Below are 22,521 nucleotides of genomic sequence, written 5' to 3'. Positions count from 1 at the left end.
AATCGAACCATAAACTGAATGACCAACTGAGGTAAAAACAGTCAGATACACAATATGACCACTACATTGCTGCATGATGAGTGTTCAATGTACATTTACATTACATCCCTCATCACTCCCATGTTTTCTCTGGATGACAACATCACTGCTCTGCCACACTAACAGAGATGTGATTCATTTGCTACATATAGCAGGTCATCACTACTTCCAGCCACCCAACAGTTCCATCAGCACTCATTAGGATAGTGTTGATATAAAAAAAAAAAAAAAATGCTTTAACAACATGTCGTAAACCTGGAAATACAGTATAACTAGTGCTAGGTACAGAGTGTGTTTAATGCACATGAACTTTGCCTCTTTAAATATTGTATAATATAAACACAATTATGATTGTGCAAAATCTGACCTTAACTGACAGTCTAGTTTTATACTTAATGCAACAAAACATTTTTAAATATTATGGTCTGATACCCAGCCCTACTTATAATACACTAATATTTAATGCTTGTATTTTTAATATGACCATGAGATTGTCCCAGTGATTTAGGCTGAGGCTATAAACTGGACTAAGGATCACTTTTGAGGCAACAGCTATATCCAAAATTTGTGAGTGACTCAATCCTTTACATCCAGTTTTTGGCAGTAGGCAGGTTAACATGCATGTTCTATATTTTTGTGCAACCTCAGAGCAGGTGTGTTCTTATACACCTTTTGCATAGGTTGCATGCACACAGTTTAACAATACCCTTTGTTTAAGAGAGAATAAGTAGTGATTACACTCAGAGGATGCCCACACTGACCTTTGACCTTTGTGCTCCAGAGAATGTAGGGCGGTTAGTCACCCCTGCCAAAAAACTGGAGGACACCATTCGCCTGGCGGAGCTGGTGATTGAGGTGCTACAGCAGAATGAGGAACATCATGCTGAGGTCAGTGTACTGGTATACATGCATGCATCTGCACACATACACACACACACACACACACACACACACACACACACACACACACACACACACACACACACACACACACACACACACACACACACACACACACAGACTTCTAGTTTCACTGTGGTATCAGCTGGTGGAAGGAGCGGCGACTGTGTGTGCTAAGCCACTAGTAATGACAGGTGGGGTTAATTAAAACTAATTAACTAACTAACCAGCCATCCAGTTACTGATGTCTTGAACCTCATCACAATTAACAATCCTTTAGTTGCTTACTGTACAACAACCACATCATATTTACCTAGCATTTATCTGAGGAGACCTCTGACATCTGAAAAATAAGGAAATGTATGTGTAAGTCTTCTACACAGCCAAACTAGAACTCACAACATGCTATCAATAAAGATGAATTAAGACATGAATACATATAAATAATATGTTTTTTTTAAAAAGGTAATCTTTTAAACCTTACATTCTGTTCATACTCCACACTCTCGTAGGATGTTCCGTGTCAATTTTGACCCGGTCTAAGAATCTTCTCATAAAAAGTGTCTATACCAAATGTAGAACCACCAATGTGTTTAGAAAGCATCAATAGTTGATCTGACTGATCAATAAATGTGATTAAACCTTGATTCATGTTTCAGAGAGCAGAGAGAGTGTATTTTTTATCTTTTACACCACTAAACATCTCCTATCACACAATATCATGTCCTATTTTACCTAAGACATGAAAATATAACATAGTAATAATGATGTAAATGTATTTTATGTAAAGTGAAAATAATAATAATAATAATAATAATGCATTTTATTTAAAGGCGCCTTTCAAAGCACTCAAGGACACCTTACAAGGCACATAAAACATGACAACAGTACATCAAACAATAAAAATCAGGTAACATTTAGTGCAGAGATAAAGAAATAAATATGAATGTGACTATAAAGTGCATCAGTACAACAAATTAGAAAGAACGTGATTGCATAGTTAGTGTGAGACAGAGTATGCCACTCTGAATAGGTGCGTTTTCAGGCGGGATTTAAAGGTGGAAACAGAGTCCGAAGTGCAAATATCTGGTGGGAGACAGTTCCAAAGGCGGGGGGCAGATCGGCTGAAAGCTCTTGACCCCATGATGGTAGTTAAGTTGGCAGATGGGGCAAAGAGCTGGTTGGCAGAGGAGGATCGGAGAGTTCGGGAAGGTGTGTAGATGTGAATCAGTTCCGAGAGATATGATGGTGCCAGGTTGTGAAGGATCTTGTAAGTGAGGAGTAGAATCTTAAAGTCAATGCGGGATTTGATAGGGAGCCAATGAAGTTGCTGCAGGGCAGGAGTGATGTGTTCAATAGAGGGGGTTCTGGTTATTATACGAGCGGCTGCGTTCTGTACCAGCTGGAGTTTGTGGAGAGATTTCCGCGGAAGACCAAAGAGGAGAGAGTTACAGTAGTCCAGACGGGATGTGATCAGGGTGTTTACCAGGATAGCGGTGCAGGTTGGTGAAAGTGAGGGACGGAGACGGTTGATGTTCCGTAGATGGAAGTATGCAGTCCGAGTAACGTTATTGATGTGGGCTTCAAAAGATAATGTGCTGTCCAGGATAACACCCAGGCTCTTTACCTGAGGGGATGTCGGAACAGTGGAATTGTCGATGGACATGGAGAAAGTGTTGAGTGTTGCTAGGGTAGATCTGGTACCAATGAGGAGGACCTCAGTTTTTTCGCCGTTGAGTTTAAGAAAGTTGAGTGAGAGCCATGATTTAATTTCCAGTAAGCATTCCGATAGGGCGATGGGTGGCAGAGTGGAAGAAGGCTTAGTGGAAAGATAGAGTTGGGTATCATCAGCGTAACAGTGGAATTGAATGTCAAATTTCCTGAGAATATGACCAAGAGGCAGAAGATAAATAATGAACAGGAGGGGGCCAAGGACAGAGCCCTGGGGAACACCACTAGAGACTGGGGAGGAGCCGGATCTCAGGTTCTTGAATTGAACAAACTGTGTGCGGCCAGAGAGATATGATCGGAACCAGGCCAGAGGGATGTCAGTTATTCCAATGGAGGATAACCTGTCCAGGAGGATTTCATGGGAAACGGTGTCAAAAGCTGCGCTCAGGTCGAAGAGAACCAGAATGGAGAGAAGTCCAGAGTCAGATGCCATCAGGAGGTCATTGGTGATTTTCACTAGTGCTGTCTCGGTGCTGTGAAGGGGACGGAAGCCAGACTGAAATTGTTCATATAGTTTATTGTCGGATAGGTGGGTGTGGAGCTGGGCTGCAACAGTTCTTTCTAGTATTTTGGAGAGAAATGGCAGGTTTGAGATGGGTCGGAAGTTGTTCAAATCATTCGGATCAGCGCCAGGTTTCTTGAGTGTTGGTGTTATTACAGCAGTCTTTAGTGATGATGGGACAACACCAGAAGTCAGTGAGGAATGAATGATGTCAGTTATTAAGGCGGACAGGGCAGGTCTTAGCTGAAGAAAGAGCATCCTTGTATTGAAGTATGTGATTATAATACATTTCTTTGTGAACTGCGAGGCTGGTTTTTGCATAGAGGCGTTCCAATCGACGGCCTTTGGTTTTGAGCTGGCGTAGTGCTGGTGTGAACCAAGGAGCAGAGTGGGTAAAAGAAACAGACCTATTTTTCAGAGGTGCAAGAGTATTTAGCAGTCCATGAAGTCCATCATTGTAGTGAGATACCAGTTCATCTGTGGTGGATCCATTTTCTCTGCTAGGGAAGTCGTCAATTCCATTGGAGAGGGCCGACAAGTCAATATTCTTAATATTTCGGAATGTGATAGAGCGATGTATGTTAGTCTTGGATCATCTTATATTGACATTGCAGGATATTAACTTGTGGTCTGAGATAGGCAGGTCTGAGGCACAGCAGTTATGAGGGGTTGCACCAGAACAGCAGATTAGGTCAAGAATGTGTCCTTTGGAGTGTGTCGGAAAGTCGATATATTGCTGTATTCCAAAGCTGTCAAGGTATGAAGTAAAGTCCCTTGTAAAAGCATTGTTGGTGCTATCCAAGTGAATATTAAAATCTCCCAGTAGTAGTAAATTTGGGGACACAGAACATAAGGTTGTTAAGAAGGCAGAGAATTCCTGTAGGAAGGCATTATTCGGCTTGGGTGGTCGGTAAATAGTGGCGAGGATGGTAGGAGTTGGGCCCTTATAAGAACTTTATGGAACTGTGGGGTTTATTGTATAACCATTAGAGCCATCAGTCTTCACTGCTACATCATAAAAAGAAATCCTCATAACTACTATCTTATTAAAACTCATGGACAAAAATGTGTAGCATCTATACAAAAGTATAACATTTTTATTTTTATTTTATTTATTTTTTTCTTGTGCATTTTGGTAAAAGTCATCAAATTTCAGAGTAAAATACATTTGGGGGGTTTTTACAGCTGTCAAATGTCAAAACCTGAACAGTACGTAAGGGTTAAATATCAGTGGAGAATAATTAATTAGGTCTGACCTCTGTCAAAGCAGAGCTCATATTAAGATATTAGATAACCACAACAGAACAAATCCTGAAGTGAAAGGGAAAAGAGACACACTTATAAATAAAAAAACCCAAATATATATTTTGGTTTGTTTTCATATAAAGATTCTTGAGTTGATTCCATATTTTTGCCCTTTGACTGTGGATGCTGTGCTATTTGCATTATTGTAACTCACATTATTTTTGTCACTTCAATACTTTAACCAAACAAAATTGACTTATTCCCTCTCTGCTTTTTATTTCAATGATTTATTTGGTTTGCGGGGAAATGTTTGAACAGGGAAAAGAGGTATGTGATTGTCTAACTGATCTTGATGGCATATTCCCCATCTCCTACCCCACCCTTACTGTAAGTCCTATGCATGCACTTAATGATACGGCTATTGTTGCAGTGGATCATTAATGTTTCCCTTCTCAACAACGACCCAGAACCCCTTTCAGCTTGTGATTTACTGCTAAACAAGTGCTTGTTGCAGTTTTTCCTTTGATGAGGAAGAGAAGCAAGCACTAAGACTTACTCATTAACCTCTGCCCAACCTAGAAAACAAAGTGCAGAGTTCTGACTTTTGATGCTGAATGTAATTATTTCTCTGGAAAAGTTCAACTCTATACCTTGTTTTCTCAGAGTTTATCCCAAATCATCTCTGAATATGCCAACCTGTTTCCTGTGTTTACTCATATGTCATTTATTCTACCAAGTCCAGTAAGCTCGGGGAAGGTGTTGTGTGACCTTCTGTTCCCTTAGAGAAACCCATTCCTCTCCATTGGACTCCTCAGCACACACAATGGAGGAAATGTGAGGCATGCTTTGTGTGATCAGAGATTACATGATTACCTCCCTTGCATTTCAATAAAATACATTACACTGCCGCTCACACAATGTTCACACACTGGTGAGATAGCCTAACCAGCGTTAGACTGTAAATTTACTGAAATGAGAAAATTAAACTGACCAATGCCAATTTAATTCAGTGTTATTACAGTTTTCATGTATGTGATTCTGATGCTGGTTATCACTCATCCTATTACTAACCCCAGTTTGTGCCACTAATGTAATCATCAATTTTATATTTGAGACTTTCTACTTATTATTGTGTTTGACTTGAATCACAGTTTTTGTGAAGAATGAGACTGCAGAGTCTTAAACATGTTTCTTCATACTTCTGTACTAACTGCCACTATTAATAACAGTGTTGGTGAACAGTACCTTTAAAATTAACTAATTACATTACAAAATGACTGCCATTAAAAAGTAACTAGTTACATTACAGCATTACCTTCTGAGAACAGTAACTGGTTAGAGTACTTTAGTGTTACTTTGTGATTCCTCATGTTGTTTTAGTCCAGACCTCCTTTAAATATAATGTAATAATAACAGATTACCTTTTTGAAAATGAAAAAACTGAGTACTTAAATTGCATTACCTCCAACACTGATTAATAATAATAATGTTGCTGGTGACTGGAAAGCCATAACAGGCTAAACAACTGGATGAGTAAGCTGCATTAATGTATTGAGAGAACTGGATACGCAATGGTTACCAACTTTCCGAGGACTTACACATTATTGACCCATTGTAATGGCAATTCACCTTTTGCTCTTGAGTTCAATGTGGAAAGATGTAACCCTCGAAATAGTATTGTCTCACTTTCTTTAATGCTCACAGCACAGCACACTTACATTTAATGCATACAGTTATTATAACTATTCTATGTATGATCCTGCCATGAAGACATGGCACGATCTGTTTCTTTGTTTCTCTTTCACAGACACACACACATAATCATTTCCCTCAAAACCATTCTTTTCCTAACCTTAACCAGAGTTACAACACAGGGGAATGATGATGCAAAGCCCAGTCACAGTCCTGAACTTTGTTCCAAACATCCACCCTGACTACCTGGTGATTGGTGTAATATGGGACACCTTTTGCAATTCTGACATGTGTACCATACTTATATATGAATCCAGTACATTATATCAACACCCTATATCATTAGAACTCCTCAAGATGTTTCCTTGTTAAGTCAGAGGACACATTTTAGATATTGCACTCAAAGGGAAAATGGCACATATAGAATTTGTGGATTTTCCAATCTGGGACAGTTTGCACTAGGACACTAGTGTTTAGGCTTATGTATTATTTAATGTTCAAATACATCACAAACATAATTTATCAATAAGGAACATTGTTATTTATGCCATATTTATATCCTTAACATTGATTTTGTTTGAATCCTATGTCACTGACCTTTAAGAGTTTGACTATTTTCCTGCCCTCATTCATGACACAAGACCCATAAAGACATATTATTTCTTTAAATGACACCCCTGCTTGGATTCAACACTAACCATGCTCACTTTAATGCTGTAGAAACGTTTTAAAAGATCTTAGCACAAATCTTTGACATTTTTCTGTTTCTGAAAATAACGTTTTTTCAATGTTACTAGAATGTAATGATTGGTGTAAAAGTCTCAAAGGTAAAAGTGATGATTATCTGAGTTGCACACACTGGGTCTAACTTCTAGACTATTATCCAACACCCAACTATCCAATGCTAAGAGTTCCCATGGCAAGTGCATGAACCCCCCCACCACCACCACCATGTAAGCCCATGGGTACATTCACATTACAGTGTTGACAGCTTGATGTGAATGAGCAAACACCATGGGTCCTCAGGGGTCCCTCTTAAGAGGCCACGACAAGTGTGGGGGCGCATGGAGGAAAGCGAGTTTTTGATGTGCATGAGAGTAGTCCGGTCCCTAACAGTCACTCCACTGCGTCTATTCAATGGGGATATATGAGCGTGGTGCAGCTCGCTAGTTTCTTTCTTCTGATTGACTCACTGAAGGAGCTGCGGGTGAGTGTTTAAGTAGCTCCCTGCCATGCCTGTCAAGGAGCTGCTGCTGTTTCCTCTGTGGGCCAACAGAAAAGCGTGTGGTGTTTTTTTCCGTGCCAAGCTCTGTTTTTTCTGCTTGGAGTTGTGAAGAATCCTTCCCTGGAGATCACACAGTGAAGTCATTGAGGCAACAACTTGATTTCATATGGTGAAAAGTGAGAAGGAGAGCCAAAAGCCTTTGAAATAGCTCAGTGGAGTTACATTACATCTCCAACCATTATGGTAAATGAGATCCAAACTATTAACTGTAAATTAATAAAGCTGTGCCCATTGAGGAGCACTTATACTGTATGTATTCCCTTTTTTTCTAATTTGTCTCTTTTCTTTCATTCTCCGCCTCTTCATTTTCTTCCACTCCCTGCACTCTGCCTTCTTCCCCCTCACTGTCTTGTCCTCTCTCTGTCTGAAGGCCTTTGCATGGTGGTCAGACCTGATGGTGGAACACGCCGAGACCTTCCTGTGTCTCTACTCGGCCGACATGGACGCAGCTCTTGAAGTTCAGCCGCCCGACAGCTGGGATAGTTTCCCCCTCTTCCAGTTGCTCAACGACTTCTTGAGGATAGACTGTGAGTGGGGAGCTATTAAAAGGAAACCTTCAACATTCAGCATGGGGGGACTGAAGTAGCTGTGCGTGCCTGACAGTCGGTCTAACAGGTCCTGTAGTGGTTTGGAAGTGATCAGACACAGAAGATGTAGGCCTGGTGAAGGGGGAAATGAAATAGGAAAATCAGAGTATCCATCAATGTTGGGGAGTGAATAGTTCCATGTAACGACGTAACGTAATTTAATTAGTAAATAAATGTAAGTGTAATCGGTTATAATTACTGAGAAAGAGATCAATCTTGCTTTACAAGAAATGATCTCTCTTATAAATCACGTCAGTATCCATGAAAAATAGCTGAACTTTGAAAACATTCGTTAGAACATTAGAGAAGTAATCAAAAAGTAATCAAATGTAATAAGTTACATTATTTTGATTAAGTAATTAAAATAGTTACATAACTTATTACTTTTAAATAGAGTAACTACTAATCTGTAACCTACTATGTTTCCAAAGTAACCCTCCCAACCCTGTTACCCACTAGCATAGGTTAGCAGAAATTGTAGCATGTGATAATTAAAAAACACATGCATTAGACAAACTGTACTATATGTACAATACAAAAAAGAAAAAGAAAAGATGATTTTACATAATCATTTTTACCTCACTTTTGTTCAAATTTGTGCACCTTTTGTCACCACAGGCAGCTATTGTACCCACTACATATGTTTGCTAGTAGCTACAAACAAACCAAGTAACCGTGTGTGTAGGAGTGTGTTTTTCTTTATGTGACAGATGACTACTGATCTCAAAACATAGCAGGACTCCAGTTTTTCATTCCCCTTCAGTTTCTTGTTCCTCGTGTCATGAAGTCATATAGCTTCAGGATAAGCAGGACATTTTGGACTTTGTTGATTTTGTATGGAATTGTGTCAGCTGAAATGTTTTGCACAATTATACATTATATTCAGATATTATTATAATTTAGTGCAGATTACAAAAAATAAGTCAATATGGATATATATCACTATATGAAAAGAGTCAACATTTCTGTTGGCCCTAAAGATTCTCTTAACCCTCACATACTGTTCATATTCTGACTCATAATTAGTCTCTACTCCAATTCACATTCATAAATTCCCCATCAGCCATTAATAAATGTTTAATTAATCTTTCTGTTTGATTCATCTTTTGCAAAAAAAGACATTCACAATCACTGTTTTATGGTCCAGAAGAACATTTATAGAATATGATCATTTAATAAACACAGGTCAAACTTGTACATTTACATATATAAAATTGTGTATCAGCTGCACAAAAATAAAAAAAATTACGCATTTTATTTCCATTGAAAAGTCCACTGAGAAGTAGATTCAGAACCTGAAAATTGACCAAACAAAAACGTATATAAACTATACAAAAAAAAGTTTTAATCTTGCTTACAGCTAGAAAGCATATATCTTGGGTCAGTTATGTTCATATGTTTAGATCCCTCATTTATAACATTTACTGTGCATTTGGCACCATGTCTTGCATGATTAATCAAGACTTACTGTCCCAAGCCACGCTAGAAGCTCTGTGAGGCTGTATGTCAGCACAGCTCAGTGCTAAAGCCAGCATGCTATTATGCTAAAATGACAATTCTAACATGCTGATTCAAAGCGGCTACAATGTTTAATTAACACAACACAAAGTACAGCTGAGGCTGATGGGAGTTCTGTCCGTCTGCAGGTATTTGATCATAAACCAAAGTATAGATGAAGTGTTAGGGAGGCAGAATAAGTCACATAAATATGTAGATGGAATTTCATGGAAATTAATCTGGTTGGTGGTTTTTGAGAGATTGTCACTAAACTCTCAACTGCATAGACGAGCTGGAGTCAGAGGAGCAGCACAGTCCTCTGACTTTGTACCAAATTTCATGGCTTTGGGGAATGGGTTGTCTGTTCCTAAAGGACTGCCGCATAATGGGTTAGAAATAGCTTTATATAAGTTTCCCACTTTCTTACCAAGAAAATGTTTCCAGCATGATCAGTGTTCTTATTACTCAGCTTTATTATTATGATCAATCATAAAAAATCAAGACCATTTCTAATGAATGTTTACAGCTGCTGTCGAATGTGTGTCGTCTTACGGCCCAGAGCGCTTTACATACTAGACTGTGTGCCTGTGTGTGTGTGTGTGTGTGTGTGTGTGTGTGTGCGTGTGTGTGTGTGTGTGTGTGTGTGTGTGTGTGCGCGCGCGTGTGTGTGTGTGTGTGTGTGTGTGTGTGTGTGAGAACAAGGCCAGGAGTGTCTGACTGAAGATAATGGTCAGGTCTTGATGTTGGTTGCTGCAGGCCAGTCATCTCTCTAATGAACTGCATGCAGTAGCCTGCAGGAACACTGTGGAGCTGTCCGTGGTCCTGTAAAAGATACACTTCACTGTTCACAATGCGGACTCAATCTGCAGGGGCACTAATTGTCCCTGAGGAATGCTTCCCCTTTGCAGTTTGTCAGTTGTCAAGGAGAAGGCAGAGCGAGGTCCACTCATTCAGCTGAACACAAACAACTGCAAATAGCTCGTTATGCTCACTTGTTAGTGTCATCAAATTGGCCTCTTTTCATTTGCTATATATTGTCAAATTGTGTGAAAATGGAAATTGAAGTGCATAGCAATGGACATAGCTACACCAGCCAGCAGTTAACAGAGAAAGGAAATGAACTGTATCCTGCAGGCAGTAACATGATGAGTATAATAAAAGACCCTGACACATATATTCTAAATTTCCTTGTGTGGTATGAATAGAGTTCATTCATTCTGTAGGTAAAATAACCATTTGCTATCAATATGTTAAAAAGTATGAAATGACAAAAGCAAAAATCTAGGAAGTGTTGGTTGTCTTTACTCTCATGGGCTAAATGATTTGACTGAAAAACAGCTGTTATATTTTCACTAGTTTATGCCTCATCTGTAGATTGCTTCCAGACACATTTAATACATTTTCTTTGTCATCAGTAATTTAGTTCATCTTACCAACAAATCTCCCAAGACCTCTTAATTGATTTGAAAGGACACGTCTGGTGTAGTTCTTTATTTTTTTAATTGCCATTAAATCTCAAGAAAAGAGAATGTGACAAAGTCTGTCTCTCCTTCTGACTTCCCTACTCTCAGTCTCTCAGCCTCAATCCACTATTTACTGCTACATGTAAATCTTTGAGTTACAATTTACAAAAATAGACTCATATGTTCCTAAAACAGCTGACCAGCTAAAACAGTTTTAATAAAATATAACTCTAACAGGGGGGGATATTTCATCTGTTAGGGAGCATTTTCAGCAGTGGCACAGATGAATAAGACATTTCAGCCTACTTGTTAGTTCAGTTCATTGTTGGTTTGGCTCTGGATTAGATTAGGTTTTAATGTGATCCTGTGTTCTGTGTGGTTTTTATTTTTATAACACAGGAGCACATCAGCAATGTATGTGACAGTATACATCAACAGTATACAATGACATTAAAAAAATATAAACTGATTGTATGAGATAGAAAAGTAAAATATAAGGAAGATTGGCGGTTCAATTCCCGGCTCCTCCAGTCTACATGTCGATGTGTCCTTGGGCAAGACACTTAACCCCAAATTGCTCCTGTTGCTGTGCCAACAGTGTATGAATGTGTATGAATGTATAGCTTCCCCTGATGTGCAGGTTGGCACCCTGCGTGGTAGCTACCTGCCATCACTGTATGAATGTGTGTGAATGGGGTGAATGAGTGTAAAGCGCTTTGAGTGGTCGAAAAGACTAGAAAGGCTATATAAGTACAGACCATTTACCATAAGATAGATATAAATGGCCTACAATACAGTTAATTTAAAAAAAAAAAACAATGTTTTTGTTATTTGGCAAGATTCAGGCTCTTTTCAAGAGGTACATTTTTAATCCCTAGCATGTGTCAAACTCTAAAACCTCTACATCCAACACTTCCCGTAATGCACCAACAGCATCTTCTTGTTAGACCCTCACTTCCTGATGAACATCCACAGCTTTCAAACCTCACTCCCCAGTTTGTGATGAAAGCTTTCTGAATGACTGAATGAATAAATCAGTATTGTCATTATAAAACATGGCACACATCAAAAACAAATACAAGTGGCTCTAAAAAGTTAAGAGCAGCAGCACTAAAAAAGTGTTTAGCTTGAAAGCTTAAATAATAGCTGCAGCAGTAGTGCATGTATTGCATGTTTAACGCAGTCTGTTATAGTGCAAGTGGGACAATGGAGGCCACAGCTCTGGGATAAAAACTGTTTTTCAGTCTGTTGGTTTTTTATTTGATTGTCCTGAATCTCCTGCTGGATGGTAGCAGTTCACACATAGAATGGCCAGGGTGTGTGATGTCCTTGAGGATACTGCTGGCTCTCTGTTTGTCATCTTCAAGCACAAGCCAAGATGACTATGATAACATGAGAGTAGATGTTTTTGTGATGATGTTGAAGATACAAAGATGAGGCGAATCAGCAGTTCTTTCTTAATTTCCCTTTTAATGCAAGCTCAGATCATCAAGGCAACAGGCATAATACGATGATGATACTCAGCGACGGCGAGTGAACAGCATATATAGTAGTGCTGGAATGTCAGGTATTTCCCAAGAAGTAAACTAAACAGAATATGATCTAGGCATATGGTATTCTTATCCAATGTGTCGGTATTTTCCAGTAATCTTAGAAAGTCTTGCAGCAGAACATGATCCACTGCTCATACCGTGAACCAGATGTGGAAGACAGACATGAAAAACATACTAACATGACATCACTGTGACTTCACCACGCATGATTTTTCACACTTGACAAATCTCCTTCAGACCCACAAAGTACATTAAACGACTGTCTGCACACGCTGAATGGTACTCAAGACTAGTAATCTGACATGTATGTGTAAAATTAGTGGAATGTCCCTTTAATCTGTATTCGATCAATGCAAAGACACTGTATAGATAAACTAGAACTCATCATCCTTTCTTTTCCCAGTGGCTGTCTACCAACAAAGCATCAGACCACTGTGTTATTGTGCAGCGCAGTAACGTCACAGTGATGTCACACACACGCCAAAAGCATCTTCAGTACCAACGTACGAGCCAGCAGAGCCCCCCACCGCTCACACAGCGCACACTTTACTAAACCCTACCATCATCGAGACATCTTTTCCACAGAAGGTCATTTGCTCTGTTGCCCCACAGCGGTGCACTTATGTAGCAGTAAATAGCCTTAGCACCAGACAGGCGCCAAAGTCGCGTTGCCATTCGAGGAGTTAATGAGGTCTAAAGCAGTGGTAGCTGGGCCACGGCGAGCCCTGCGAACACACTCCTGGACACAACACATCCAAGTGGACAGCAGCCGCTCAAGTGGCTAATTGGAAGAGTGGCAATCAGGGAACACAACAAACATTGCACCTACTGTGTATCATCGACCTTGAACTCCAATGCCAACACACACACACAAACACAAACACACACATGCTCAGAGGGGGAGAGAAAAACAAAGACAGAGAGATAGAGAGAGGGAGAGGAAAAGCAGACACGCTGCATGGAGCCGTGAGGCATCACATTAGCACACACTGGCCTCCATTTTATCTCCTGTGGTCTTTGTCAGTGTTGTCTTTTTACCAGTTGGGAGCCGGCGGAGACTGGGGGAAATGTGTGTGATGGTTTGGATTTAGAAATACCCTGACACTCCGACCTTTGTTTAGAAAGATTGAAAAGTGGATATGCTGTGTCATACCTGCTAATGAACAGCCAGTGTTAGCCACAACCAGCAGCCTCCTGACATATTTCATTTGCACTTTCTAGGACAGGCCTTTCTCACTGTTATTTCTCTAAAAGCGCTGCTCTGGAGAGATAAACAGAATATTATTGAAGTGCAGGCACCCTTTTACTGTCAAAACAGCTGAATATGAATGTTTTCAACAATTCTAAATCAACACATTTCCATAAATTTTACATTGAATCTCAGGATTGGATAATGTGTTACTGAAGCAGCTTTTTACATCCATATCAACACTGAAACATTATTTAACCCTTACATACTGTTCAGGTCAGATTTGACCCGTTTTGACATGTGACAGCTGTCAAAACACCCCAAATGTCTTTTACTCTGGAATTTGATGACTTTTTCCTAAAGTGGCCCAAAATTTACAAAAATTAAATATTTGAAAATGTTATATTTACTGTCATTTTCACTTTACATAAAATACATTAACATCATTATTACTATGTTATATTTTCATGTCTTAGGTAAAATAAGACATGATATTGTGTGATAGGAGATGTTTAGTGGTGTAAAAGATAAAAAATACACTCTATGCTCTCTGAAACATGAATAAAGGTTTAATCACATTTATTGATCAGTCAGATCAACTATTGATGCTTTCTAAACACATCTGTGGTTCTACATTTGGTATAGACACATTTGGATCAGCTGGCAGTTGGCTTTCACAGCTGTAGATACTTTTGATGAAGCTTGTGCCAGCACAGGGGCCTTGTGCTGATGTGAAGGTATCACTGTCAGAACAGCTGTTTTCTCTCTGCAGTCTGTTACCTGTTTAACAAACACCTGCACATGAATAAATACCTGCATTCTATATTTATACTGTGTAATAGGTGTGTACAGGAATTATTTCTATTGGCAAAATGTGTTTATATCATTGATGTAATACTTGCATCTACATATATTGATATTCTGAAAGTGAAATCATTATTTAATAACCCAGAATATGATTAGAGTTCAACCTCACATGTGTCTGAATGAAAATGACGACAAATATATCAATGTATTTAAAATGTGTTTCTTGCTGACAGACAGACAGACTCTCCCTTACTTTAATTGTATCCATAATAAAAGTTAATGTGGGAAATAACAAATCATGAAAAGAACAATCTTTCTAATAAATGAAGAAAGTTGTTTATGGTTCTTTTGTTGATCAGACTAACAATTAACAGATTTGTAACTAGATGTTGAATCAGTAAACAAAATATAAAAGCTGGGAGTTATACAGTTGAGTTGATTCTGTAATCTGTGTGTCCACTCAGTGATTCTGTGATGTGTCAGATCAGTCTGATCACAGCAACAGTGTCTAATCAATACCTGATTTCCAATAAGGGGGCATGTGCAATGAAAGACTTCTGTGAAGAATTGTCACTCATAGTTATTCAGAGATCTTTCCCCACTCTTAGATCCTTGCTCTTCAGAACAGAAATAAGCTCTCTGGGCAGGCCTTTAAAACGGCTGATTGGAATGATATTTTGGTATAGTGAGGATTGAGGAGCGAGAAACAATCAAATAAGGGAATTGAGATGTAATTGAGATTCACCTCGGGCCTCACAAATGATAGCACACAACTCATCACAAGTCTTCCCTCCTCTGTCCTTCCTCAGATAACCTGTGCAACGGGAAGTTCCACAAACACCTACAGGACCTGTATGCCCCCCTGGTGGTGCGGTATGTGGACCTGATGGAGTCCTCTATTGCACAGTCTATTCACAGAGGCTTTGAAAGAGAATCTTGGGAACCTGTCAAGTAAGGACGCCTTAACTTACTGACCTTTACCTTTATTCTTCAACTACAATAGGGACTGTGTAAAGCTTAAGCTTTGGTTTGGACTTTGTTAAGCTGCTTCAGTTCTCTTGTATGTGTACTCAAATAAAAACAGCACAGGGTATTCAGGTGAATGACATGATGCAATCCAGTGTCAATTGGTGTAACCAGTATTTTTTCATAAACATCTGATTATATACAGGAAAATAAATGTGAACTAATATGTGGAATAAATATAATCCACTTTTGCAAAGCAACACTACATTTTATAACACATTTTACATCCTTTGTCAAAACTTATCTAGAAAAAAATGGTTGTGTTTAGGATATGACCTGCTCAATATTGACAAAATGCTTTAAAATTTAAATGTAGAAATACCCCCAAATTTTTCTTTTCATTTGATGTTTTAAAATGAAGTAATTATTAGTATAAGTCCACTTAAATACACTGCAGGTGGATAAAATATGTAATATTTATCATTCTTTTGTGGTTACACCATTTGACATTTTCAGGAGCATTGAGTCTTACTTTTGGTAAAAAATGGTGTAAATGTCATTTCAAATGATATAAAACCAACTCAAATACTAAATGTTCATTTTAACAAACCTGATGCTGCTTTTAAAACTATTTTTAACATATTTTTTAATTGCTCATCTTGCCAACTCTTATTTGTCATTGACCCATATACAGATTCATTTTTGACATATTGTTTACATAAACTAATATTAACAAATATTTCAATATCTGAATTATAGCAACATACAAATGCCTTCCATAGTTTTCTTCATTTAATAGCACATAATAATCCAGTTATCTTGGAAAATAAACTATAGACTATACATGTAGTCGCAGAATCGTGACATGTAGACAAGTGAAAATAGCTTCTCTCTATACTATCAGCTTATGTAGTAGTTCTTTTGATGATTTTACAGATTGCAGCGGAGGAGCAGTTATCTTAGACAAGATGCAAGTCAGAGTTTAAAAGTCTGCTTCAGTCTTTGTGTTGTTCTGTATTGTGTTTCTGCTGCAGCTGAACAAACTGACATATCATTATCAGCCATATGTTCGAAACCCTCAGAGTCAATATCTTTGTTGTTCCTGTGATTTTCTTCCAGTGAATACAATATTAAGTTCCAATGTACCTTAACATCCGGCATGTCAATTTCTATTTGTTTAAGTCATGATTGTTTTTAAAACATATTTTTCTCATTTGTCAAAGATACACTTTTTATCGCACCTAATAACACAAAATTCCAAAATATCCTCCCAACTTTTGTTTTCCAGTTCCATACTAGACAATATACTGTATACACTGTCTGTTTTTGTGCAATCATTTATCAGTTAATGCTGAAAGAATGTAGTTTATTATGTTGTACTAGCAGGAAATGAAACTAGGTCTGCACTGATAGACGTTAAACTATATTATTATTTATTTTTATTATACACGTGCAATACATCTACTTCTACACAAGTGTAATTCAAGCATCATCTGGCTGTATACATAGGTACTAAGTACTGTGTATGTTTGTTTGAACTACTTGAGCTCCAGTCAGGCAGTGCAGCAGAAATGTCATTGTATATACATGTACAATGACAATAAACCATTCTATTCTATTCTATTCTATTGGAACTTAACTAAAGGTGAATAAGAGTATATGTCGAACTAATCATGTAATAACGGATGCATCTTAAATCTTGCCCTCACAGTTTTAAAAACATTTCATCCAACATGATTGACAGTCACTGATTGGTCATAAATTCTGGTGTTTATGTGTAATCAGCCACAAAACACCCATTTCTTGGTTTTTCAAATGAATATGAATTAAATTAGTTCAATTTAGATTTAACCCTACATAGAACTAATGAAAGATGATAGAGAATTCAGATTTGATGCTGGCTTTAGAATCAATATGACGCTACTGAACCCAACAGCTGCTCTGTGCCACTGGGATGCCACACTTTACACAATGTTTCTCACTTCTCTGTGTCTGCTGTGTGTTGCCTTGTGGGACAACTGTGTTCATCAACACCACACCCAGAGGATCAGTGATTTTACTTTTTAAGCATTTTCCCAGGGTACATTATACAGGCAAAACACAGTGTAAGTCAAGAGTGTTCAGTCTGGAGTTTGTCATAGTTAGATTTTTAAAACCACAGTGAGCTGGGAGGATGCTTAGGATTTAAAGCTGCTATAAACAGGTGCTATAACAGGGTGTGTATCTTTAGCTAAAGTGTGTAACTCATTTTCACCTTTTTGCTTTCATTTATTTATTTTTTTTATTTTTTTTTTTACAACTCATTTGCATGAGCTTTGAATCTGTGTCTTTTGCTTTCTCTTATTCTGTTTTCTCCACAGGAGTATAACAAGCACTCTGCCCATTGTCAACCTCCAAATGCCCAAAGTACCAAATCTAACAGTGCCAAGTGTTAACCTCCCACAAATGCCCAGCTTTTCTCCACCCAACTGGATGACTGCTAATAATGACTCAAAGTGTGTATCTGCCTTGTGCAGCTTGAGACATGCATCCATGTCTTTGGCATGAACGTGGTATCTAAGTCACATGAGCCCAAAGCAACAGGCCCATTTATATATCCAAAACATTTCTCTTAATATAAAAAACCCTCTAATACTTCTATCAGACAATGTGTGTGTTAGAGGAATTAAAGCTTTTTTATGATTGGTTTTATTAAGCGTTATACACATGATATAAATACAAACATCGGTGCTCTTAAAACCTGTTTAACTTGCTGTAATGATTCCTCCTGTTCATACTGACCATTAGAAGATCCCTTCATAATGCTCATACAATGGAAGTGATGGAGGACTAAATCCACAGTCCTCCTTCTGTGTAAACATGGATTTTAAAGTGTGTTAAAAGAGTGTACACACTCACCTCGGTACGGTGCAGGTTACAAACACTTCACAAGGCAACACGGTACCTGGGTCTGGGAGCTGGTCTCATACTGTTCAATCAAATCCCATTAACCTCACGTCACAATGTCAAAAATACCATAAAGAAATAAAGAAAAACAGAGGCTTAACAATAATAACACAATACCTGCTCAACACTGGCTCATGTAAAATATTCAACTTAACTGATTAAAGTAAGACTGTAATCAAACTTTATGAAGGTCTAGACTAAAATAATCCAATAGTTAAGGCATCAAAACCAAACTAGAAAATATAACTACTATTTAAGGTAAATATTAATAAAATTAACTTTTTAAGAAGATTTTAATGAACTGCAGTTTTAAACTTGGTAAGATTTTAGGATTGTTCCAAAGTTGAGTAGCACCTGAGGAATTTTCACAGCATAAATACACCTTTTCTGTGGTGTAAAAAGACATTAGTGACATTAGTGTTAGATTTTTTTTAAACAATGAAATTTCAGTGGGGGGGTTTCTATTATGTGAGCTTGTGAGTACTATCATTAAAAGCACTCCAACATTTATCAATATACACTTGACACATCATCCATAGCGCTTTGAAAGCTTGAGTGAAACAGTGTCTGCACCAACGATGGGGATCAGAGGTGTCAAAGCTCCTTCGTACGCTGCAGCTTCCTGCAGAGAGCGACGCTGTCACTGCAGCACATCCATCCCTGTTCTCTCAGCTGGGATCCTGTTGATACACATTCCAAAATACCAGCTCTGAAGTTTTTATTGTAAAAAAAAAAAAAAATGGGACAACCTATGATAATGAAATCACTTTCCAAAGAAAAGAAGCCAGCAGAGATGGTAAATTAATTTGTGCTTTCCAACATCAGGAGAGTTAAATTCCCAAACTGACTATCCAACAAAACCTGCAAAGTTTTAGAGGTGTATAAAATGAATATTACAGAAAGATAGAGTGGTAGATGTGTGTAGATGTCAGTTGCCGGCGTTGGTTATACATGACCAAAGCTGTTATACATGACCAAAGCCACGTTCATGCCAACGTCACAACATGGGCCATGTGGATGGATGTATGGAGGAAGCAGCGATTTGGACATGAAATCCCTTTTTCCATTTTTTCTCCCTCCCCAGCCAGCATGTCCATGTGGGCCCCGTAAGGGGTCAAATTTGGGCTGCAATATGGGTCCCAAGTGGGTTTGTCCACAGTTTCCATGGTGGCCCCACCTGTCTTTGCCCATATGGGCTTCAAGTGGGTTCTGACTGGGTTTCAGGTAGGGCCCATCTGTGTGAGTTACACATGTGGGTCCTATGTTTCTGAAACAATATTGGGCCCATATAATTTGACCTGTTTATGCCCATGCCTGCTTAGCCCACTTGCATCCCTTATGGGGCTCATACAGTCAGCCCACATGGGCTTCACATTTGGGGTCCATGTTACTAAAACCATGTGGGACCTGCAAAATTTGTCCAGTTCAAGCCCATGCCCACTTAGTACCCACGTATCCCACATTTAACCCATGTGGGGCCCACATGGACATGCTAGATGGATCATCTGCAAATTAATATGAAATGAAAAGATGCAAAGGCATAACAAGAATGGTGAAAACATAAAGAGCAACCACCCCCCTCATGAGTCTTTTGCACTTTTCTACAGATTTTAATATCAGGTCATGAAGAGAAATTTGTGTGATTGCTGTCAGATCTTGATGTCTACACCTTAGCTCTGTAGCTCTCTCTCTTTTTCCTGTCTGAGCCCATTTCCAGCTCATCAGGAGGTTACTGTCCACTGTAACTACACTTAAACATACAGTCATGAACTTGTTATGAACGTGCATCTTTTTGTACTTCATCCCCAAAATGTTCCCTGCAGTTAGTACCTGCTGTGGTGGCACCCTGGCCCCGACTCCTCTCTTGTCACTGGGGGGGGTAGATGGTTGAGAAAGGCCCCTTGTGTCTTGAATCCTTCCCTGCACTATGGCTCAGTCTGCTGGGACTGGATTAGGTTTAAAGCTGTGGAAGGGAGTTAAGATTTTAATTATGTTGGTGGTAATAAGACATAATTCTGTTCCCAGCAGCCCTCCTCCGAGCGCTTTACCCAAATGTAACACCTTTTCCTGGTTGATGTGAAGAAAGTGAGGGTTCCCACACATCCTGGAAACCTGTTGTTTTAACCCAGTAAAATAGTCATGATCAAATTGGAGAAACATTTAAAATAAATAAAGCCTAGAAATTAATAAACTGGATTTTTATGCAGTAATATGAAAGTTTCATATATTAAACTTTCCTCAGCCTCTGTGAGGTTATCCCATGATGATCTGTTGGAATGAGTGGGAATCCTTAATGTGTGAAGTATAAGGCTTCACATGACATTTGTATTTCTGTCTCTTGTGTCTGTTTTTATCAGTATAAAAGTTCACATTACAAAATGAACTAACTAACTAAATGAACTAACACTCACACATACAGTACAAAGATGTGTATCCTGCACCTAAACATTCACACAGTCTGATCCACTCATATTTCTTAGTGTGTAAATGACAGGATGAAACGTGCATCAATTTTCATCTTTACTCACAGTGCAGTGTCTATGACAGTGTGAGCATTGATGCTGCTTCCACCACACATACGGTATAAATACTGCACACTGTACAGCACTGTGGATACTGTGCCTCATCTCACCTGAACATCTAAAAAATGCATTACATGTTCCAACAGTGAAGTAAACACAAGATTTTTTTTCAGTGTTATTTGTCCAAATAAAAAAAACGTTTATGTAAAACTTAACATGTTGAACATACAGGTTTCACCAGCAAAGTTTCATGACTTTTTTACGCAAAAATGTTTAAATATATGCAATTAGAAATTCTAAAAATAATCAATTCATATTGTCATTTTTTCAGTGATTTAGTTTTCTTTCTTTGAATGATTTATAGCAGTGAAGGGTCCAAGATTTTTTACACCGTATAAGATTTTGAAAATCATTGAGTCATAGACTGAAAGAAAATTAACTGCCAACTATTTTGACAACAGATTAATAATTTAGTTATTTTTCCAGCAAAAATGTCATCTTGGATGGTAACATGTTAAAAATAACCATGACACACTAAGTATCGGTACGTTTTGTCTTTTGGGTAAGGGTTAGGGTTAGAAAGAACTTTGAGTACATCACTTTTTACTGTCTGGAATTATATCCTTCATTTTCAACATATTCTGACAATTCATAGATATATAGATAGATAGATAGATAGATAGATAGATAGATAGATAGATAGATAGATAGATAGATAGATAGATAGATAGATAGATAGATAGATAGATAGATAGATAGATAGATAGATAGATGTATAGATAGATATATAGATAGATAGATAGATAGATAGATAGATAGATAGATAGATAGATAGATAGATAGATAGATAGATAGATAGATAGATAGATAAATAGATAGATAGATAGATAGATAGATAGATAGATAGATGTATAGATAGATAGATAGATAGATAGATAGATAGATACATAGATAGATAGATAGATGTATAGATAGATAGATAGATAGATAGATAGATAGATAGATAGATAGATAGATAGATAGATAGATAGATAGATAGATAGATAGATAGATAGATAGATAGATAGATAGATAGATAGATGTATAGATAGATATATATATATAGATAAATAGATAGATAGATAGATAGATAGATAGATAGATAGATAGATAGATAGATAGATAGATAGATAGATAGATAGATAGATAGATAGATAGATAGATAGATAGATAGATAGATAGATAGATACTTTATTGATCCTTCATAGGAAATTGCACATTTACTTCTCTTACTATCCAATGGAAAAACTAAAATGTATGACTAAAATTACACAAAAGTTGTACTAATAAAACATATATATGTAATAAATAATAATAAAATACTCTGCAAAAAATGCCAGTAAAAGTGCACTGTAGTATCTAAAAATATCTAAAAGATGTAATTCCTAGACAGCAACAAAAAAAAACAACAAAAAAAACGGTGTACTCAGCACAGTCTAAAATATATGAGTCATGGGAATTATCACCAGATCAATCTATAATGAAAAATCATCATTATTTGCAGCCTAAGTGGTATCAAAAGAAAAGTTTAGTTTTGTCTGCTAAGATTTAAAAGAAA

General features: G+C 37.8%; 1 protein-coding gene across 1 annotated transcript in view; it reads left to right on the top strand.

Moving 5' to 3' along the window:
* Window positions 1-22,521, top strand: part of cadpsa (Ca2+-dependent activator protein for secretion a) — a 191,930-nt gene that overhangs the window by 127,333 nt on the left and 42,076 nt on the right. The window contains 5 exon segments of the mRNA XM_062416079.1: window positions 821-927; window positions 4,736-4,744; window positions 7,765-7,921; window positions 15,300-15,441; window positions 17,817-17,951. Coding sequence (XP_062272063.1) covers window positions 821-927; window positions 4,736-4,744; window positions 7,765-7,921; window positions 15,300-15,441; window positions 17,817-17,951 — 550 coding nt within the window.

The sequence above is a fragment of the Scomber scombrus genome, chromosome 3 (genome assembly GCF_963691925.1).
Source record: "Scomber scombrus chromosome 3, fScoSco1.1, whole genome shotgun sequence".
NCBI lineage: Eukaryota > Metazoa > Chordata > Actinopteri > Scombriformes > Scombridae > Scomber > Scomber scombrus.
This window is presented reverse-complemented; position numbering and strand designations above follow the sequence as displayed.